Source organism: Polypterus senegalus, chromosome 7, assembly GCF_016835505.1.
Source record: "Polypterus senegalus isolate Bchr_013 chromosome 7, ASM1683550v1, whole genome shotgun sequence".
Taxonomy (NCBI): Eukaryota; Metazoa; Chordata; class Cladistia; order Polypteriformes; family Polypteridae; genus Polypterus; species Polypterus senegalus.
Genome location: NC_053160.1, coordinates 155,274,663 through 155,293,096, shown reverse-complemented (window position 1 = coordinate 155,293,096; position 18,434 = coordinate 155,274,663). Strand labels below are relative to the sequence as shown.

At 36.9% G+C, this 18,434-nt stretch overlaps 1 protein-coding gene across 1 annotated transcript in view; it reads right to left on the bottom strand.

Annotated features, from left to right (window-relative positions):
• wdr36 (WD repeat domain 36) overlaps positions 1–18,434 on the bottom strand; it is a 116,270-nt gene that overhangs the window by 79,730 nt on the left and 18,106 nt on the right. The window contains exons 3-6 of the mRNA XM_039759419.1: positions 16,914–17,014; positions 15,150–15,267; positions 4,326–4,458; positions 488–542 (exon numbers count right to left, since the gene is read on the bottom strand). Of these exons, the coding sequence (XP_039615353.1) occupies positions 488–542; positions 4,326–4,458; positions 15,150–15,267; positions 16,914–17,014 (407 nt within the window). The remainder of the gene's footprint in view (positions 1–487; positions 543–4,325; positions 4,459–15,149; positions 15,268–16,913; positions 17,015–18,434) is intronic.

Below are 18,434 nucleotides of genomic sequence, written 5' to 3'. Positions count from 1 at the left end.
AGGCATATTACAATGCTAACCCCCGCAGCCCCGTTCACCCTCAATGGCCTCTGTTCAGCCACAACCGGGGCACCACTTGCAGCATTACCAGCCGCCCACCGAGAACAAACGGGCCAGCAGTGTGTGGTGGGCAAGCAGTTAAACTGTTTGCTGCCAGGAGCCGCCCGAGGGACACCACACTGCACGAGCAGAGAAATCGCCCCCTCCAGCCTCCGTCCAGCCATCGCTTGCAGCATCCCCAGGCTGAAGATAACGGAGAGGCAGTTACTGATGCACATTTGTAAGTCGTAGGTCGAATGTCCGTAACCTGGGGACTACCTGTACTTGATTGGACACATAGTTGCAAAGAATAACATGATATGCCAGCTAAGACCATATGTGACAGAATAAAAACAGATAAAAGGCTCAATTTTCATTATGTGTATGAGATATTATGCAAAAACAAATAAAAAAAAATACAAAAAGAACATTAAAATAAATAACTCACTTGTTGAAGGACTGTGACAGCTGAACCCCAGCCAGTGAAAGTATACAAAAGTTTGCTAAAAAAAACAAAGATATCAATTCAGAAAGCCAAATAGCAGAAAGCAAAATAAAATAATACAACACTGACTTAGAATAATGGAAACTGAGAGAAATCCAAACTGCCAAAATTAAAAGGCAGAGAAGAAGAAATCCAGTTGGGTAAATCAATCAACTTGTGCTGCTTTTGAAACAGATCTTATTCAATTGGGTGGCACGGTGGTAGCACTGCTGTCTCACAGTAAGGAAGACCAGGGTCTGCATCCTGAGTCCTCCATGTATGGAATTTACTGGGTTTTCTCCCATAGTCCAAAAACATGCAGATTAGGTGGGTGTGGGGGTGTATGCGTGTGTGTGAGAGAGAGAGAGAGAACACGTGTTCACCTTGTGATTGATTAGTTCTCTGTCCAGGGGACTGTTCCTGCATTGTTAGACCTCTTATATCATTGAAAGATGCTGAGAAATTAATTCACGCTTTTGTTTTTAGTCGATTAGATTACTGTAACGCACTCCTCTCAGGACTACCCAAAAAAGACATAAATCATTTGCAACGAGTGCAGAATGCAGCAAATCCTAACTAGGAAAAGAAAATCCGAACACATTTCTCCTGTTTTGATGTCGCTACACTGGTTACCTGTGTCTTTCAGAATTGACTTTAAAATTCTTCTTATAGTTTACAAAGCCTTAAATAATCTTGCTCCATCTTATATATCGGAATGTCTGACACCCTATATTCCAAATCGTAATCTTAGATCATCAAATGAGTGTCTCCTTACAATTCCAAAAGCTAAACTTAAAAGAAGTGGTGAGGCGGCCTTCTGCTGCTATGCACCTAAAATCTGGAATAGCCTGCCGATAGGAATTCGCCAGGCTAATACAGTGGAGCACTTTAAAACACTGCTGAAAACACATTACTTTAATATGGCCATCTCATAACTTCACTTTATCTTATCCTGATACTCTGTATGTTCAATTCATCATAATAACTATTCATGGTGGCTCTAAAATCCGTACTGACCCCTACTCTCTCGTTTCTTTTTCCGGTTTTTCTGTGGTGGCGGCCTGCGCCACCACCAACCTACTCAAAGCACCATGATGCCCCAGCATTGATGGACTAAAAGCCAGAAGTCCACGTGATCATCATCAAGTCCTTCCGTGAAAACCATAAATACAAAGAGGACTGTTTCATTTAATTTAAGTAAATTGCCCAGAGGGGACTGAGCGGTCTCATGGCCTGGAATCCCTGCAGATTTTATTTTTTTCTCCGGCCGTCTGGAGTTTTTTTTTTGTTTTTTCTTTCCCCCCTGGCCATTGGACCTTACTCTTATTCTATGTTAATTAATGTTGACTTGTTTTATTTTCTTACTGTGTCTCTTATTTTTCTATTCTTCATTATGTAAAGCAATTTGAGCTACATTCATTTGTATGAAAATGTGCTATATAAATAAATGTTGTATGTTTGCTGGATAGGCTACAGCCCCTCTGTGACCCTAAGTGTGCTTAGAAAATGGAATGGTATCATTACTTTATAATTTTTCCTACATAATCTGGTTATTTCCAGTATATACCATGTCCAATTTAACATTCTTTGAAAAATACTGCCTAGCCATGTTTGATACTTCTGTCCTGATATATCATATCTTTCACCACTTCAGATGAAATGAATGCCCTGGAAACATTGACAGTTTCAGATCAATTATCTACTGCAGTTCTGTAAAAGATTTGAAGAACAAGACCTCTTTGGTCTGAAGTTTATTTAACATACTTACTTTACACATATACACAGTGCTTATACACAAAACTGTTAATGGCTAATCTATTGTAGTTTAATTAAGCAGAGTTATTTTACAGAAAACGTGAAAACTAAACAAAATTAGAGGGGCCTGGATACATCAGAACTCAGGATACACTGTATAAAGAAATCCAGGAATATTATCCTCCTTTAAGGTCATCAAAAGTACTAAAAAGCACATTTTTCTAAAATTCTCTAACCGCATGGTGAATAGTGCAAAGTCCTGTACACCACTGACAAAAATTCTGCAGGTGACAGCAATTCTACCCTTCTTTTAAGCTTTAGCTGAATTAAATTCATTTGTAGAAAAAAAAAAAATCCTCCGTAAGAAATAATTATTTTTAACAAAACCACAAATGGCACGATAATTGGCACCCCTACATTTAATACTTTGTACAACCCTTTGTCAATAAAACAGCACTGAGTCCGTCTCCTATAATATATTATAAGGTTGGAGAATATAGTTTAGAGCATCTGAGACCATTCCTCTTTACAGAACCCCTCCAGATCATCCAGGATGTAGTGATTCTCTGTGCATAAAAAATCCTTCTAAGTTTTGAGTGAAATTTACACATGGAGATTGGTGCTGGACTCTCTACTGCAGGAGAAAGCCTTGGCAGCTTGTGATCAGTATTCGCTAATGACAGAAACATGGCCAAAACTAATTCAAAACTGATTTACACTTGTTATAAATCACAGCTCTGTATTGGCATTAAAACCTAAAAGCAGAATTGTCTCATTATATTATTGACTTGCAAAAAAGTCTATCAAAAATGGACAGTAAAGTTATAATTAGTTTTTCTCATTTAAACACACAGTGCTCAATCGTCTCCTTTCTCTCAACTATATTCTCAAAAACAATGGATTAGCTATAATGTGTTTATATGGGTCCATCTGTACAGTTCTTTCTTATAGTATATGCACACTCCATGACAAAGAAAGCATTTAAAACGTATTGTTGCTTGGCACTAGCAAGTACATGAAGGTGGCCAATGCCACTGAAGCTTAAGGTTTTGCATTATCAAAAAATATAATGTACTGTAATCAAATTGGATCAGATTTATGGTCATGTTGTGTACTGAGGACAAGAGATGCTCTGATTAGGTTTTTAAGGCTGATACCGATCACTGATCTAATAAAAATGGAAAGGACACTTATATTAAAGATCTAAGAAAAAAGTGAACTCCAAACCTGCTTTATCCTAAATGCTGTCACAGGATGTCCAAGCCTCTCCCAGCAGTACTGGGAACAAAATAAGGAATACTAACACAGAAATCATTTGGAATAGCTAATTCATGTAACGTACACTTTTTTGGGAAGTGCATAAGTCTGGAGTACCTGAATAAAGCCCACACCAACCAGACAAAATGTACAACCTCCATGAAGTTCAAACCCTTATGCCTACAGCAGAAAATGGCAATGTTAAACACTGTTCTACAGTGTGGATTACAGGGAGAATGCTGAACTGACTTTTATAGGGACTTTTATTACACATGCCTATGACTTTTTATTATGCAAGACTTTTTTTTAATAAGTATACCTTTATTGTGTTATTTAAGGATAATTTTATTACGTATGCCTTTTATTTTACTTTTATAAAATAATATGTTTATTAAGTGTGCCTGTAGGGGTGGAGGGCAATGTTAACCACTGTGCCACTGTACAAATTACAGTAATATGTTGCTTTGTTTTTTTTAGGAGCAGCTTTTGTGTTTTTAGGTATCAACGGATATTTAAACGTTTCATTATTTTGTGAGTTCTTCCATTGCATCTTCTATATTCTGGAATTTAAACTATTCTTGTTACCATAGTTTCTTAAGAAATCTAAACGGTTGCCATCCTTATCTATCCAATGTTGTTATTTACTAGTTCACATGTCAGATTTGATGACTTTACAGCAACATTACAACTTCAGAACAATAAAGGGGTAACCAAACCAAAAGGTCAAAAACATATTGCTCAATAATGCATTTATTTTTAAAACTGAGCATATTAATATTTAAAGCCTTACCTTTTTTTGATATTCCATAGCTGCAAACTCCCCTGGCGACTTCCCAATAAAATCTTATTCAGGTATGTGCTTGGATGGGTAATAGCAGAAACCACAAACAAAGTTTTATCAAAACTAATCTGCGTATACTCCTCTGTTGAAATAAAAAAAAAAAAAATACAGTATCTTACAGTCAGCAAGTTAATATAAAATGTGGAATGTTTGCTGTATTACAAAGTAAACTTTTATTTTTAATGTTGACATCCACAATACATATGCTTTTCACCATGCCTAACAAAACTATCTACTGCCCAAATGAGCTTAACTATACAAATTTTCACTTTACGGTTAAAGTGTTCCTCTCACCAATGAAGAAATCCAATCCACAATAAACATTTAAATTGGTACTTCTTTTGTTTGCAGATTCCAATGGTATTTATGTGTTGTGGATGTCAGTATTCACTTAAAGGTTTTCCAGTGCTGCATCTGTCCTAGTGTCTATGTAAACACAGGGAATTCCAGTTGCTTTTTTACATCTTGCCTGAAGAAGGGGTCTAAGCTGCCTCAAAAGTTTGCAATCTTTGTAATCTTTTTACTTAGCCAATAAAAGGTATCATTTTGCTTGACTTCTCATAGATATCTTAAATGAAACTTCTGTAAGTATGATAGAAGATATCTGTAATTCTGATTTCAACTAATCAAATTATATTTTACAGATAACTTTTAGGGATGATCAGATCAAGTTTTTTAAGGGCGAGACCAATTACAGATTTCATATTACTTGATCATCCGAATCCAATTTTTTTCCCTTTATCCCTTTTACACTATGCTCATGCATAACCAGATGCATACAGTATCCTCTTTAATAAACCCCCTGTGTGCGTCCAGGTGTCCGTGTGTGTGTGTCTTCTGGTGAAGTGCACATGCGCGGGCCACGCTGTGCATCGTGCCCTGCCCATGCGCACAGCACCATGGACACACACACACTGGAAGCTGGGCACACAGTGAATGGCCTAGCCACGGCCGCGCATGATAAGAAATAAAGGACACCATTGCTGGGGAGAGTGCCGATTGGGAAGTCGTGGCCGCGCACATAAAATCCATTGCTGGGGAGACGCCAAACATACAATAATCAGCTGCACATCAGCACAGATTAAAATACTTGCTGGGGAACTAAACACTACTTGCTGGGGAGACGCCACGGGCACGATTGTCAGCTACACGCCACACATTACATCAGTTGCTGGGGACACTCTGCTGATTGCCCACTGTTGTGACAGAAAATTAAAGTCATATTACGGACATCAAAGCCAGTATTACTGTCAGAGAAAATTACAGGCATTTTACGGAAATACAAACCAGTATTACTGCGAGAGCAAATTAAAGACAAACAATACAGTGACGCATATTACAGCCACATACAAGCCAGTACTGTATTACTGTAAGAGAAAATATTACGGACGTATCTACTGACAACATGCCACCCAAAAAAAGACACGTCAAGTAGGACAAAAGACACAGACAATCAAATCCTATATAAGTAACATCTCCTGGAAGAGCAGTCAGCTCAACAAGTAAACATCAACAAAAGTAAGGCTGAAAGACAAAGAAAAATATGAGCAAATAGATCGATTGAAGAAAAAGAAAATGACCGTCAGAAAAACGCTAAAAGAGAAAGACTCAGAAGAGCAAACCTTAGAAAAAGTTGGCATTTACTTGCTAGAACCAGTATTTAGCCACAGTCAGTTATATGTTGCATTATCAAGAGTTAGAAGTTTTCCAGATGTTGTTGTCAAGGTTGTAGATGGTCCTGAACAAGGCAAACTGTTTACAAACTTAGACAGAATATTTACAAGAAATGTTGTCTATAATGAAATTGTATAGAAAATTTTCATGAGGTAAAAAAATAGAATATTTTACCTAAATATCTTCTTCATATATTGTGTCTTACAGATTGTTACAAAGTTTTACACTAAGGCAATATTAATTATACTTACTGTATTGTCATATAAATTTCTATTTTATTTTTATTATTATTTTACTTTAGGCTTCTAGCAAAAATATTTTTGACAAAAAAAAAATTAAGACAAGAAACAGAATAAGGTCAAGGTCCCTTGCCATTTAATATAGACTGTTCCTACTAATGTTTATGCACTACTGTTCGAGCGCCCGTTACTGTAATGGGCTTAACGTCTAGTTTATATATATTCTTATACAATTACTTAATTGATATTGGCAATTACGCACTGCTCAAATGTAAATATACATGTACTTATTGTTTTTATTCATTAACTGCACTACAGCTTTTTTGCTGTTAATATATACATTTACTGTATTTATATTGGTGTTTTTTTTTCTTCTGTGTATCAACTAGACATTCGTAATTCTTGAGGTGCAACTATAAAACATGGATTACCATTTTAATAATGCAGTACAGCACTTGTTTCTTATCAAAACTTATGCTGTATGACACTGTATGACAGTAAAAATCTTTCAAAAAAGACGCAAATTTATCAAACATTCATCAAGAAGACACAAGACTAACATGTTTAACAGGCTTATCTATACTAATAAAAGGCAAAGCCCTCACTCACTCACTCACTCACTCACTCATCACTAATTCTCCAGCTTCCCGTGTGGGTGGAAGGCTGAAATTTGGCAGGTTCATTCCTTACAGCTTCCTTACAAAAGTTGGGCAGGTTTTATATCGAAATTCTACGCGTAATGGTCATAACTGGAAGCTGTTTTTCTCCATTTACTGTAATGGAGATGAGCTTGAACGCCGTGGGCGGAGTTTCATGTGACATCATCACGCCTCCCACGTAATCACGCAGTACATAGAAACCAGGAAGACCTCGAAAAAGCGCTGAAGAAAACATGCATTATATAATTGAGAAGGCAGCGAAACAATAAGAAGCGAGCGAGTGACATATACAACCATGTTCATGAGTTCTGCTACTTCGGAAACGAAGCGCGATGTAAACCTACACTTTAAATTAAGTTCATAGACAGGCTGCCGCTGGCGTTTGTAATTTAGTGCCTGCCCATATAAGGCCGTCCGTCAGCGGCAATCAATAACAAACTCCACTAAATATTCACGGGTGAAGGACTGTGTTTATGGAGAGGAAGATGAGATGGTCAGGGTGGTGTTTGACACAAACTCAGCGAAACTGCGAGAGAAAGTTTTAAGTGCCAGGACTAAGGTAACATTAAATACAGCCATGGACACTAGCGAGATGGCACCAGCACAGCTGGGAACCTTCGATGCATGTACACGGCGGCTCCGTGAACTGGCGCGGTGCACAGATAAAAGCAACAGTTCCAAAGGCTGAACAAAACGAATTACACAATTAAAAGGCAGCAAAAATATGAAGCGTCTGATAAGCATATTCATAAATCCAGCTACTGCGAAACAAAGCACACGGTGGAAAAAGTCAATGTCGCTAAAGGAAGACAGTGTAAAAAAAAAAAGCGTGCATGCAGTGTGTCAGGTCTCAGATAAAGAAGAAGAGCGAGCTGTTTATTGATGCAGTAAGAAGCGAATCGATGAATGAAACCTGTCATCTTTACAGCGATTGACAAACACGGAATGTAACTTGAACACAACACATCCTACAAATCTGAACCTGATTGAAAGAAATAATGATAATCAAATCCTTGATGACAGCAACACTCAGTAACACTCACAAAACAAATACTGTATATTGACAGTCATGTTACGTTATTTTTAAAATGTTCCCTTTTTCTTTTTCTAGCTTTTTTAACACACTACTTCTCCGCTGCGATACGCGGGTATATATATATATACTAGCAAAATACCCGCGCATGAGAAGTGTGTTTAAAAGCAATGAAAAGAAAAGGAAACATTTTGAAAATAACGTAACATGATTGTCAATGTTATTGTTTTGTCACTGTTGTGAGTGATGAGTGTTGTTGTCATATATATATATATATATATATAATAATATAATATATATATATATATATATTTACACACACACAAACATATATATATACAGATATCTATACATATACACATACATATACATACACACACATATATACACACAAATACATATATATACATACACACATACATATATAAACATATATATACATATACATACATATCTACATATATACACACACAGCTATTTAGATCAGTGCAATGCTGTTTGTTAAAACGGATGACACCAGCTCTTACGTGCAAGTCTGCGTGGATATTATGAACTATCGATTTGTTCAAGTTCTATTTAAATTTTAAATAGAAGGAATTTTTATTTAGTCGACAGAAATATCTTTGGTAGGAATGGTAAAAACAGACAGGAATATTATTCCTGAATAAATCAACTCAAACCTTAAACAACTTATAATATTTTGCTCTCCATAAAAATATATCCTGTCTAAATTATACAAGTTAGAAATAAAGTAAACATTAAAAGAACAAACATTCAAATTTCTTTACTCTTATGTAATTTTATATTTTATAAAAATAAACTTAGATTTTAAATATCCCAAAAGATTTTGCTCTCCATAAAAATATATCCTGTCAAAATTATACAAATTCAAATATGAACATGCTGCATAACAAAACCTAGAAATATAAATAAAATGTGTTCCTTTCAGCAATAACAAATCAAATCATTCAGTTGTCTTTGCTCATATGTCATTTTAGAGCTGGGCGCCTGGCATCTTTTTTTGGCCACAGGTTCGTTTCTGTTTGGTGTGAGGTTCTGTGTTGTGGAGATTCTCAGGATGGATTGCAGGTGCTCATCAGTGAGGCGACTCCTGTGTGCTGTTTTGTTAGTCTTTATCACTGAGAAGAGCTTCTCACACAGATATGTGCTACCAAACATGCACAAGGTTGAGCCGCATGTAGACGGACTTTTTTTGTTCTTCAAAGTCACCAAAGCGCCGTGCAAACTCAGTGCGCTCAGTTTATCAGCAAAGTGCATATTTGGGAACACCGTAGTGACGACTTGGTTTAACATTACTTGGTAACAGGGAAAGTGGGGCAAGTGGTTGTGTCTCCCATAAAAGCAGCCTCAATTGAAATCACTTTGTGATTGTGCACGGGTAAAAACGTCCGCTGAAGTGTCAGATTCTTATTTAATTCTTCTGCTTTCTGTATCTTCTGCATTGCATTCAGGTCTTTCAGGTTACTGTAATTACAGCCACATTAGCTCCACAAATGAGACACACGGGTTCAGTAAACATATACTCAGCCTCCCATCGGTTTTTAAAGGCTCTATTTTCAGAATCAACTTTTCTCTTCAGCATCGTGTGAGCTAGCTTCGCAATAACTTGCAGCATCTTAAGGTAGACTTGATAAACGCGGTAACTGTTCGGCAAGGCAGCTGAAGCGCTGCATTATGGGATCTGTAGTTTATTGTGTTACCAGGGCTTCATATACCGGGCTTTAATAACAATAATACAGTATATAAAATGATCTCGCGGGCGGATATAATTACACCCGGGCGGATGTGGCCCGCGCCCTTGAGTTTGATACATATGGACTAAATAGAACTTGAAAAGATATTTTTTTCAAATGTGATCGCGCAATTCAGATAGAGTTGACGCGCACTACAGCCTGCATGCCTCAATAAGTCATCCTCCCCTTGCCCTTACTTTTTTACCGTTCATCTAATGAATACACTGAGTATGGCTTTACCAAAACAATCACTGATGGCGAATAAAGTATCCATTATTAGAGTATGTAGATCGGGTTATATATATATACATATATATATACCAGCGTATCGCAGCGGAGAAGTAGTGTGTTAAAAAAGCTAGAAAAAGAAAAGGGAACATTTTAAAAATAACGTAACATGACTGTCAATATACAGTATTTGTTTTGTGAGTGTTACTGAGTGTTGCTGTCATCAAGGATTTGATTATCATTATTTCTTTCAATCAGGTTCATATTTGTAGGATGTGTTGTGTTCAAGTTACATTCCGTGTTTGTCAATCGTTGTAAAGATGACAGGTTTCATTCATCGATTCGTTTCTTACTGCATCAATAAACAGCTCGTCTTCTTCTTTATCTGAGACCTGACACACTGCATGCACGGTTTTTTTTTACACTGTCTTCCTTTAGCGGACATTGACTTTTTCCAACGTGTGCTTTGTTTCCGCAGTAGTTGGATTTATGAATATGCTTGTATGTATGAGACGCTTCATATTTTTTGCTGCCTTTTCAATTGTGTAATTCGGTTTTTGTTCAGCGCTCTTTGGAACTGTTGCCTTTTATCTGTGCACTGCGTCAGTTCACGTGAGCCACTCGGTGTACATGCATCGAAGGTTCCCAGCTGTGCTGGTGCCATCTCGTGCTATGTCCAAGGCTGTATTTAATGTTACCTTAGTCCTGGCACTTAAACCTTTCTCTCGCAGTTTCAGCTGAGTTTGTGTCAAACACCACCCTGACCATCTCATCTTCCTCTCCATAAGCACAGTCCTTCACCCGTGAATATTTACCCGTGGCAGTTTGCTATTGGATTGCCGCTGACGGACGGCCTTATATGGGCAGGCACTAAATTACAAGCGCCAGCGCAGCCTGTCTATGAACTTAATTTAAAGTGTAGGTTTACATCGTGCTTTGTTTCCGAAGTAGCAGAACTCATGAATATGGTTGTATATGTCACTCGCTCGCTTCTTATTGTTTCACTGCCTTCTCAATTATATAATGCATGTTTTCTTGGCGCTTTTTGAGGTCTTCCTGGTTTTCTATGTACTGCGTGATTACGTGAGAGGCGTGATGATGTCACACGAAACTCCGCCACGGGCGTTGAAGCTCATCTCCATTACAGTAAATGGAAAAACTGCTTCCAGTTATGACCATTACGCGTAGAATTTCGATATAAAACCTGCCCAACTTTTGTAAGGAAGCTGTAAGGAATGAACCTGCCAAATTTCAGCCTTCCACCCACACGGGAAGTTGGAGAATTAGTGATGAGTCAGTGAGTGAGTGAGTGAGTGAGTGAGTGAGGGCTTTGCCTTTTATTAGTATAGATATGTATATATATATATATATGTATGTATGTATATATATATATACGATCTACATACTCGAATAATGGATACTTTATTCACCATCAATGATTGTTTTGGTAAAGCCATACTCAGTGTATTCATTAGATGAGCGGGTAAAAAAGTAACAGCGAGGGGAGGATGCAGGCTGTAGTGCGCGTCAACTCTATTTGAATTGCGCGATCACATTTGAAAAATATATCTTTTCAAGTTCTATTTAGTCCATATGTGTCAAACTCAAGGGCATGGGCCACATCCGCCCGGCGTGTAATTATATCCGACCCTTGAGATCATTTTATATACTGTATTATTGTTATTAAAGCCGGGTATATGAAGCGCTGGTAACACAATAAACTACAGATCCCATAATGCAGCGCTTCAACCGCCTTGCCGAACAAGTTATTGCGAAGCTAGCTCACACGATGCTGAAGAGAAAAGTTGATTCTGAAAATAGAGCCTTTAAAAACCGATGGGAGGCTGAGTAGATGTTTACTGAACCCGTGTGTCTCATTTGTGGAGCTAATGTGGCTGTAATTACAGAATTTAATCTAAGGCGGCACTATGAGATAAAACATCAGGGTAACCTGAATGCAATGCAGAAGATACAGAAAGCAGCATAATTAAATAAGAATCTGACACTTCAGCAGGCGTTTTAACCCGTGCACAATCACAAAGTGATTTCAAGTGAAGCTGCTTTTATGGAGACACAAATGCACCAAGTGCACCTTGCCCCACTTTCCTGTTGCCAAGTAATGTTAAACCAAGTGCGTCACTACGGTGTTCCCAAATCGCACTTTGCTGATAAACTGGCGCACTGCGCACTGAGTTTACGGGCGCTTTGGTGACTTTGAAGAAAAAAAGTCCGTCTACATGCGGCTCGAACCTTGTGCATGTTTGGTAGCACATATCTGTGTGAGAAGCTCTTCTCAGTGATAAAGACTAACAAAACAGCACACAGGAGTTAAGCCTCACTGATGAGCACCTGCAGTCCATCCTGAGAATCTTCACAACACAGAACCTCACACCAAACAGAAACGAACCTGTGGCCAAAAAAAGATGCCAGGCGTCCAGCTCTAAAATGACATAAGAGCAAAGACAACTGAATGATTTGATTTGTTATTGCTGAAAGGAACACATTTTATTTATATTTCCAGGTTTTGTTATGCACCATGTTCATATTTGAATTTGTATAATTTTGACAGGATATATTTTTATGGAGAGCAAAATCTTTTGGGATATTTAAAATCTAAGTTTATTTTTTATATAAAATTACATAAGAGTAAAGAAATTTGAATGTTTGTTCTTTTAACGTTTACTTTATTTCTAACTTGTATAATTTAGACAGGATATATTTTTATGGAGAGCAAAATATTATAAGTTGTTTAAGGTTTGAGTTGATTTATTCACGAATAATATTCCTGTCTGTTTTTACCATTCCTACCAAAGATATTTCTGTCGACTAAATAAAATTCCTTCTATTTAAAATTTAAATAGAACTTGAACAAATACGATAGTTCATAATATCCACGCAGACTTGCACGTAAGCGCGGGGTCATCCGTTTTAACAAACAGCGTATTGCACTGATCTGAAATAGCTGTGTGTGTATATATGTAGATATGTATGTATATGTATATATATGTTTATATATGTGTGTGTGTATGTATGCATATATATATGTATTTGTGTGTATGTATGTATGTGTGTATGGATTTATGTGTGTGTGTATATGTATGTGTATATATGTAGATATATATGTATGTATATATGTGTATATGTATAGATATGTATATATATATATGTTTATGTGTGTGTGTGTAAATATATATATATATATATATATATATATGACAACAACACTCATCACTCACAACAGTGACAAAACAATTACATTGACAATCATGTTACGTTATTTTCAAAATGTTTCCTTTTCTTTTTCATTGCTTCTTTAACACACTACTTCTCCGCTGAAGCGCGGGTATTTTGCTAGTAACTATCTAAAAGACAGATTTTGCTGTTATACTAACAAGCCTACTGTTTATTAAGAAGCAATTTCAAATTCATCTTTATCTTTTGTTTTCCAATTAAAAATGTAAGCTGCTGCACTTAAAGCAAGCTCACTGTCCAAACTCAAATTGTCTGGTTTAATTTAAAGGACTAATTAAAAAAGATCTGTTGCCATTTGTCTAACTGCACAAGATGACTCCTCCAATTCCTTTTTCTCAGTTTATTATTCCACTTGCTTTAATGTAAACACTAATATTCCAATCGCCTCTCACTCTCTTCTATACAGAAGAGTCCGGTACTGCTAAAACAAATCTCAACTTACTGCTTAGTCCTGAACAGGGTTTTGGGGGCACTGCAACGTATCTCAACTAGCATAGGGTGCAAAGCAGGAACAAACTCTGGACAGGGCACCAGTTCTTAACAGAGCAAACACACACACTAGGGCCAATTTAGTATCACCAATCCACCTAACCCGCATGTCTTTTGAAAATTAGAAGAAACCCGTGCAGACACAGGGAGAACACACAAACTACACAGGGATGATCTGACCTGGGTATGGCTGAGGTCTACCTGCAAAAAGTATGTGAGTACTATGCCCTGGAGGCATGGCCAAACATGCATTCTGGCTGTGCAGGAATAATACACTTTCCAAGACTCTGAACTCTAATGCTCATTTGTGTCTGTATGTACTCCATTTAAGTCCATAAGAGCTTTTTAAAGAAGCGACTGATTCAAAAATATTTTAGTAAAAATACATGTGGTTTGAGAAGTTGGAAGCATAACACAGGATGACCTGACATGTGGTTTAAACAATGCAAGTAAAGCAAGATTTTTTTTCATGGACATTTTAATATTGTTTGCTGTTGTCCAACATTGATCACCAAAGGCACCATAACACAAATATCTTAGTACTGATTTAAGCAAATTCAAGTTTTTGTCGGCTGTTAAATATTCAGTGGAAAATGATGCACATACCTATCAAAAACATAAAAATATGTAAATACAGTATATGAAACAAAAATACAAAACATACATGCTAAAACTCTGAAAAGCTCTCTTACTATGTTTTTTCCCCTCAATATAAGAATAAGAAATTAACCTCTTTTTCTCATTTTCTGACTACAGTGGCTATAAATCATGGCGTTATCCTGAGACAGTTACTTCAACTTGTTAATACTTTGAATTTAAAAAAAAAAACATAAAACAAACTTGGTACTTGCAATTTGGTCTAAAGTTTAAATGAAAGACTCATTTAAACAAATACCATCAAAACATACTGTAAATAAATCTAAACAGCATTTGTAATGTATAGCAGACAATTACCTTTGCCAAGAATTCAAGCAGTTGACAGGGATATATTCACGCCTACCTTCTTCATGACTGGATTAAAAATCACTCAATAAAATAAGTAGGACAGCTGCCTTCTTTTCCCTTTGTCCTAGAATTTTTTCAAGTGGTGTTCCGCATTTCAGAATAAATAAGTAATTGGTCCCTGGTAGGATCTAAAGCTTTTGCTTTCATAATTTAAACATAGTTTATAGTGTTTTCATACATGCAAAAGTACACAAAAATATCAATGACAACTGAAACTTTCCAATGTCCACCTATTACTACTGAATGAATGGTATCCTTCTGTTAAAGAAAAATTGTAGCATGTAGATAAGATAGGCTCAATGCAGAATTTCTGTGAGACTAAAGGCACAATAACCAAAACACAGCAGTGAAGCATTTCAGATTAGACAACTGAATAAACTGGTCATGGAATCTATTTCAATTACTTGATTCTGAAACCAGTAATTAAGTATTAAATTTACCTTCTGATTGAGTATCCCAGACAATAAGAACATTATCACTATCAACAGAAATCAAATGGTCTCCAAATGGCTGTAAAAGATGAACGTCTGCTTTGTGGCCCAGGTAGGTGTGAACAATCTGACGGCGAAAAAGAAAATTCAGATTTATACTCATTTTTAACTGTATTACAGGTAATATATTTCTCACACAATAAAAGTATTCACTTATTGTCAGTCAATAGTAGATATGACTAAATTACACAGCAATATGTACAGAGAAAATAATATAAACACACATGATTGTATATTTTTAAATACAATTCTTAATGCATTAAATATTAATGGAGAAGAAAACAAAGATAAAAGGTGAATGATGGTGATTCGGGTACAACAGCACAAAATATTGAAAATAGGTCCAGGTCTGAAAATGCCACATGTAGTATACAGTAATTTAAAGATTAAAAATAACACCAAGTAGTAAGCTTAAAAATAATAGTTCTCTTTAAATCGAAAAGGAAATGTAATAATAATAATAACAATAATAATAATACATTTTATTTGAAAGTGCCTTTCAGAACGCTCAAGGACACTGTACACAGTAAAAATAATAATAAACGTAAGAAAATAAAAAGCAGGCAAAAGAGCAATAATTTACAAGATCATAAAACATAAAAATAAAAACAGTTCCAAGATAGGAAAATGAAGAAAGTTATGTGGGATAAGCTATTTTGAATAGGTGAGTTTTTAGTCTAGACTTAAAAAGAGAGAAAGAGGTGATGTTTCTTATTTCAGGAGGTAGGGAATTCCAAAGTCGAGGAGCAGAGCAACTGAAAGCCCTGCTCCCCATAGTGGCAAGACGGGGGACAGGGACAGAGAGAGAAAGAGAAGAAGAGGATCTGAGACACCGAGATGGGATGATGATCTGTACCAAATCAGAGAGATATGGAGGAGAGAGATGATGAATAGCCTTAAATGTATACAGAAGTATTTTAAAATTAATGCGATATTTGACCGGAAGCCAATGGAGCTGCTGGAGAACAGGGGTGATGTGGTGAATAGAAGGGTCCTGGTGATATCACGGGCAGCAGAGTTCTGAACACGTTGAAGCTTATGAATTGATTTTTGAGAAAGACCAAAAAGAAGTGAATTACAATAATCAAGCCGAGAAGTAACAAGGCTGTGAACAAGAATGGCAGTGGCCTGTGGAGTAAGAAAGGAACAGAGACGATTGATGTTACGCAACTGGAAATAAGCAGACCGAGTGACATTATTGATGTGTGAATTAAAAGACAGAGTGCTGTCAAGGATGACACCCAAACTTTCCTTTAAATATTGATATGACCACTAATTTATAGTTCCTCTGGTAATGTCATTGTTTCTCCAAATATGCTAAGGCAAGACCAATATCATTTCTGCTGACTACACTCTGAATTTCAATCTGCCTTCATAATGTGAGGGGTTCTCCCAAGAAGATCTTGAAGTTAGGCAGCAGTTTTTCCACAAGACAAAAAAAAAAATCAAGCTTCGACAACACTTGTAAGGAAAAATGTTTTTTTCTGCAAAAAAAAAAACTAAGGGTCAAGTTCCATCTCAAAGAGTAGCAAAAGTTAAAGTAGCATCGCTGTGTGTAAATCTATAAAAAGTATACACTTTGAGACATATTAAAGTATGAATAAAAGAATTGACATAATCTACAATATTTACATCATTACTGAAACCGCTGCATGGATCACTTTTTCTGTCCCCAACAGTCTATACTTTAAATGAAAAAATGTATCTTGATACCTCTTTATTTCTAGCAAATGCATTCACAGTATTGCCATGAGCAGTAAACACCAACATTCTGTCAGCAGCAAGACAAGTGATATCTTCTGGAAGTGCATTGCCTGAAAGATAAGAGTTGTTAAAATCATTTCACTTAGACAGCATACATAAAGTGTTAACAACCTATCCATTCATTTTTCCCTAATGACCTATATTAACATTGTTATTATTAACATTATTAACATACGGTTTTACGAACATTGTCAAGATCTTTTAAGTTACCTCACTGAAAAACTTTGTTAGAAACAATCTTCTTATATAATACGCTACCGTGGCCGCCCATTTGTCTGTACAGGATTTTAAATCACCAGTAGCTCGCAAACCTGAACTACTGACCTGAAATTTCGTACACATGTACTACGTGACGTCTACTATCCACTTTCGGAGTGATGACTGACCTCCAAGGTTATTCCTCTTTCTATTTTTATTTTATTTTATTTTATTGTAGAATCAACTCTCGGCAGCAGCCAGCAGGCGGCCGTGCGGTGCATGTGTACAGCCTCCATTCTCATTCCCTACCACCTTCACCGTTACTTCACCTACCTCTTCATATCTTAAATCATTCTTGAGGCAGATTGAAGACTTATGTGCCAGCTTAAGTGAAAAATTAAAGTTTAAATACCTAGGAGTAAATATCACAAGTAAACATAAAGCTCTTTATCAACAAAATTTTGCCATCTGTATGGAAAAAATTAAGCAAGACTTGCATAGATGGTCAACCCTTCATCTCACTCTAGCTGGAAGAATTAACGTTGTTAAGATAAATACCGTATTTACACGTGTACCACACGCACATTTTTCCCGAAAATTAGCATTAGAAAATCAGGTGTGTGTCATACACGAGGTAATAAAATGTTTACTTCTTCTGCTTGTGCTTGCTCGCTCTCTCTCTCGCTTGCTCGTGCACTCGCGCTCTCTCTCTCGCTCTCTTGCTTGCTCGTGCTCTCTCTCGCGCACTCGAGCTCTCTCTCTCGCTCTCGCTCGCGCTCGAGCTCTCTCTCGCTTCGCGCTCGAGCTCTCTCTCTCGCTCGCTCGCGCACTCGAGCTCTCTCTCTCGCTCTCGCTCGCGCACTCGAGCTCTCTCTCTCTCTCGCTCGCGCACTCGAGCTCTCGCTTGCTTGCACACTTGAGCTCTCTTTCTCGCACACTTGTGCTCTCTCTCTCTCTCTAAACGCTTCCTATACAATCACAATGCGCATTGTACACAGGGAAAAACGATTTTCGCAATTTTCTTTGTAAAAATTAGGGTGCGCGTCTTACATGAGGGCGCGTGGTACACGAGTAAATACGGTATCCTTACAAAGCTTCTCTTTTTATTAAGCTTTTTATTTTAAGCTTTTAAAACACTGAGGAATCAGATTCTCTTCCCATTTATTTTTCTTCTCCATTCATCTTTATCCGCCTATTAAACTCATCAATTTATTTATTTTTACTAGCTTTAAGTTTTACTCCATTGGCCATGCTGTCTTCCTCAGGGGTGGG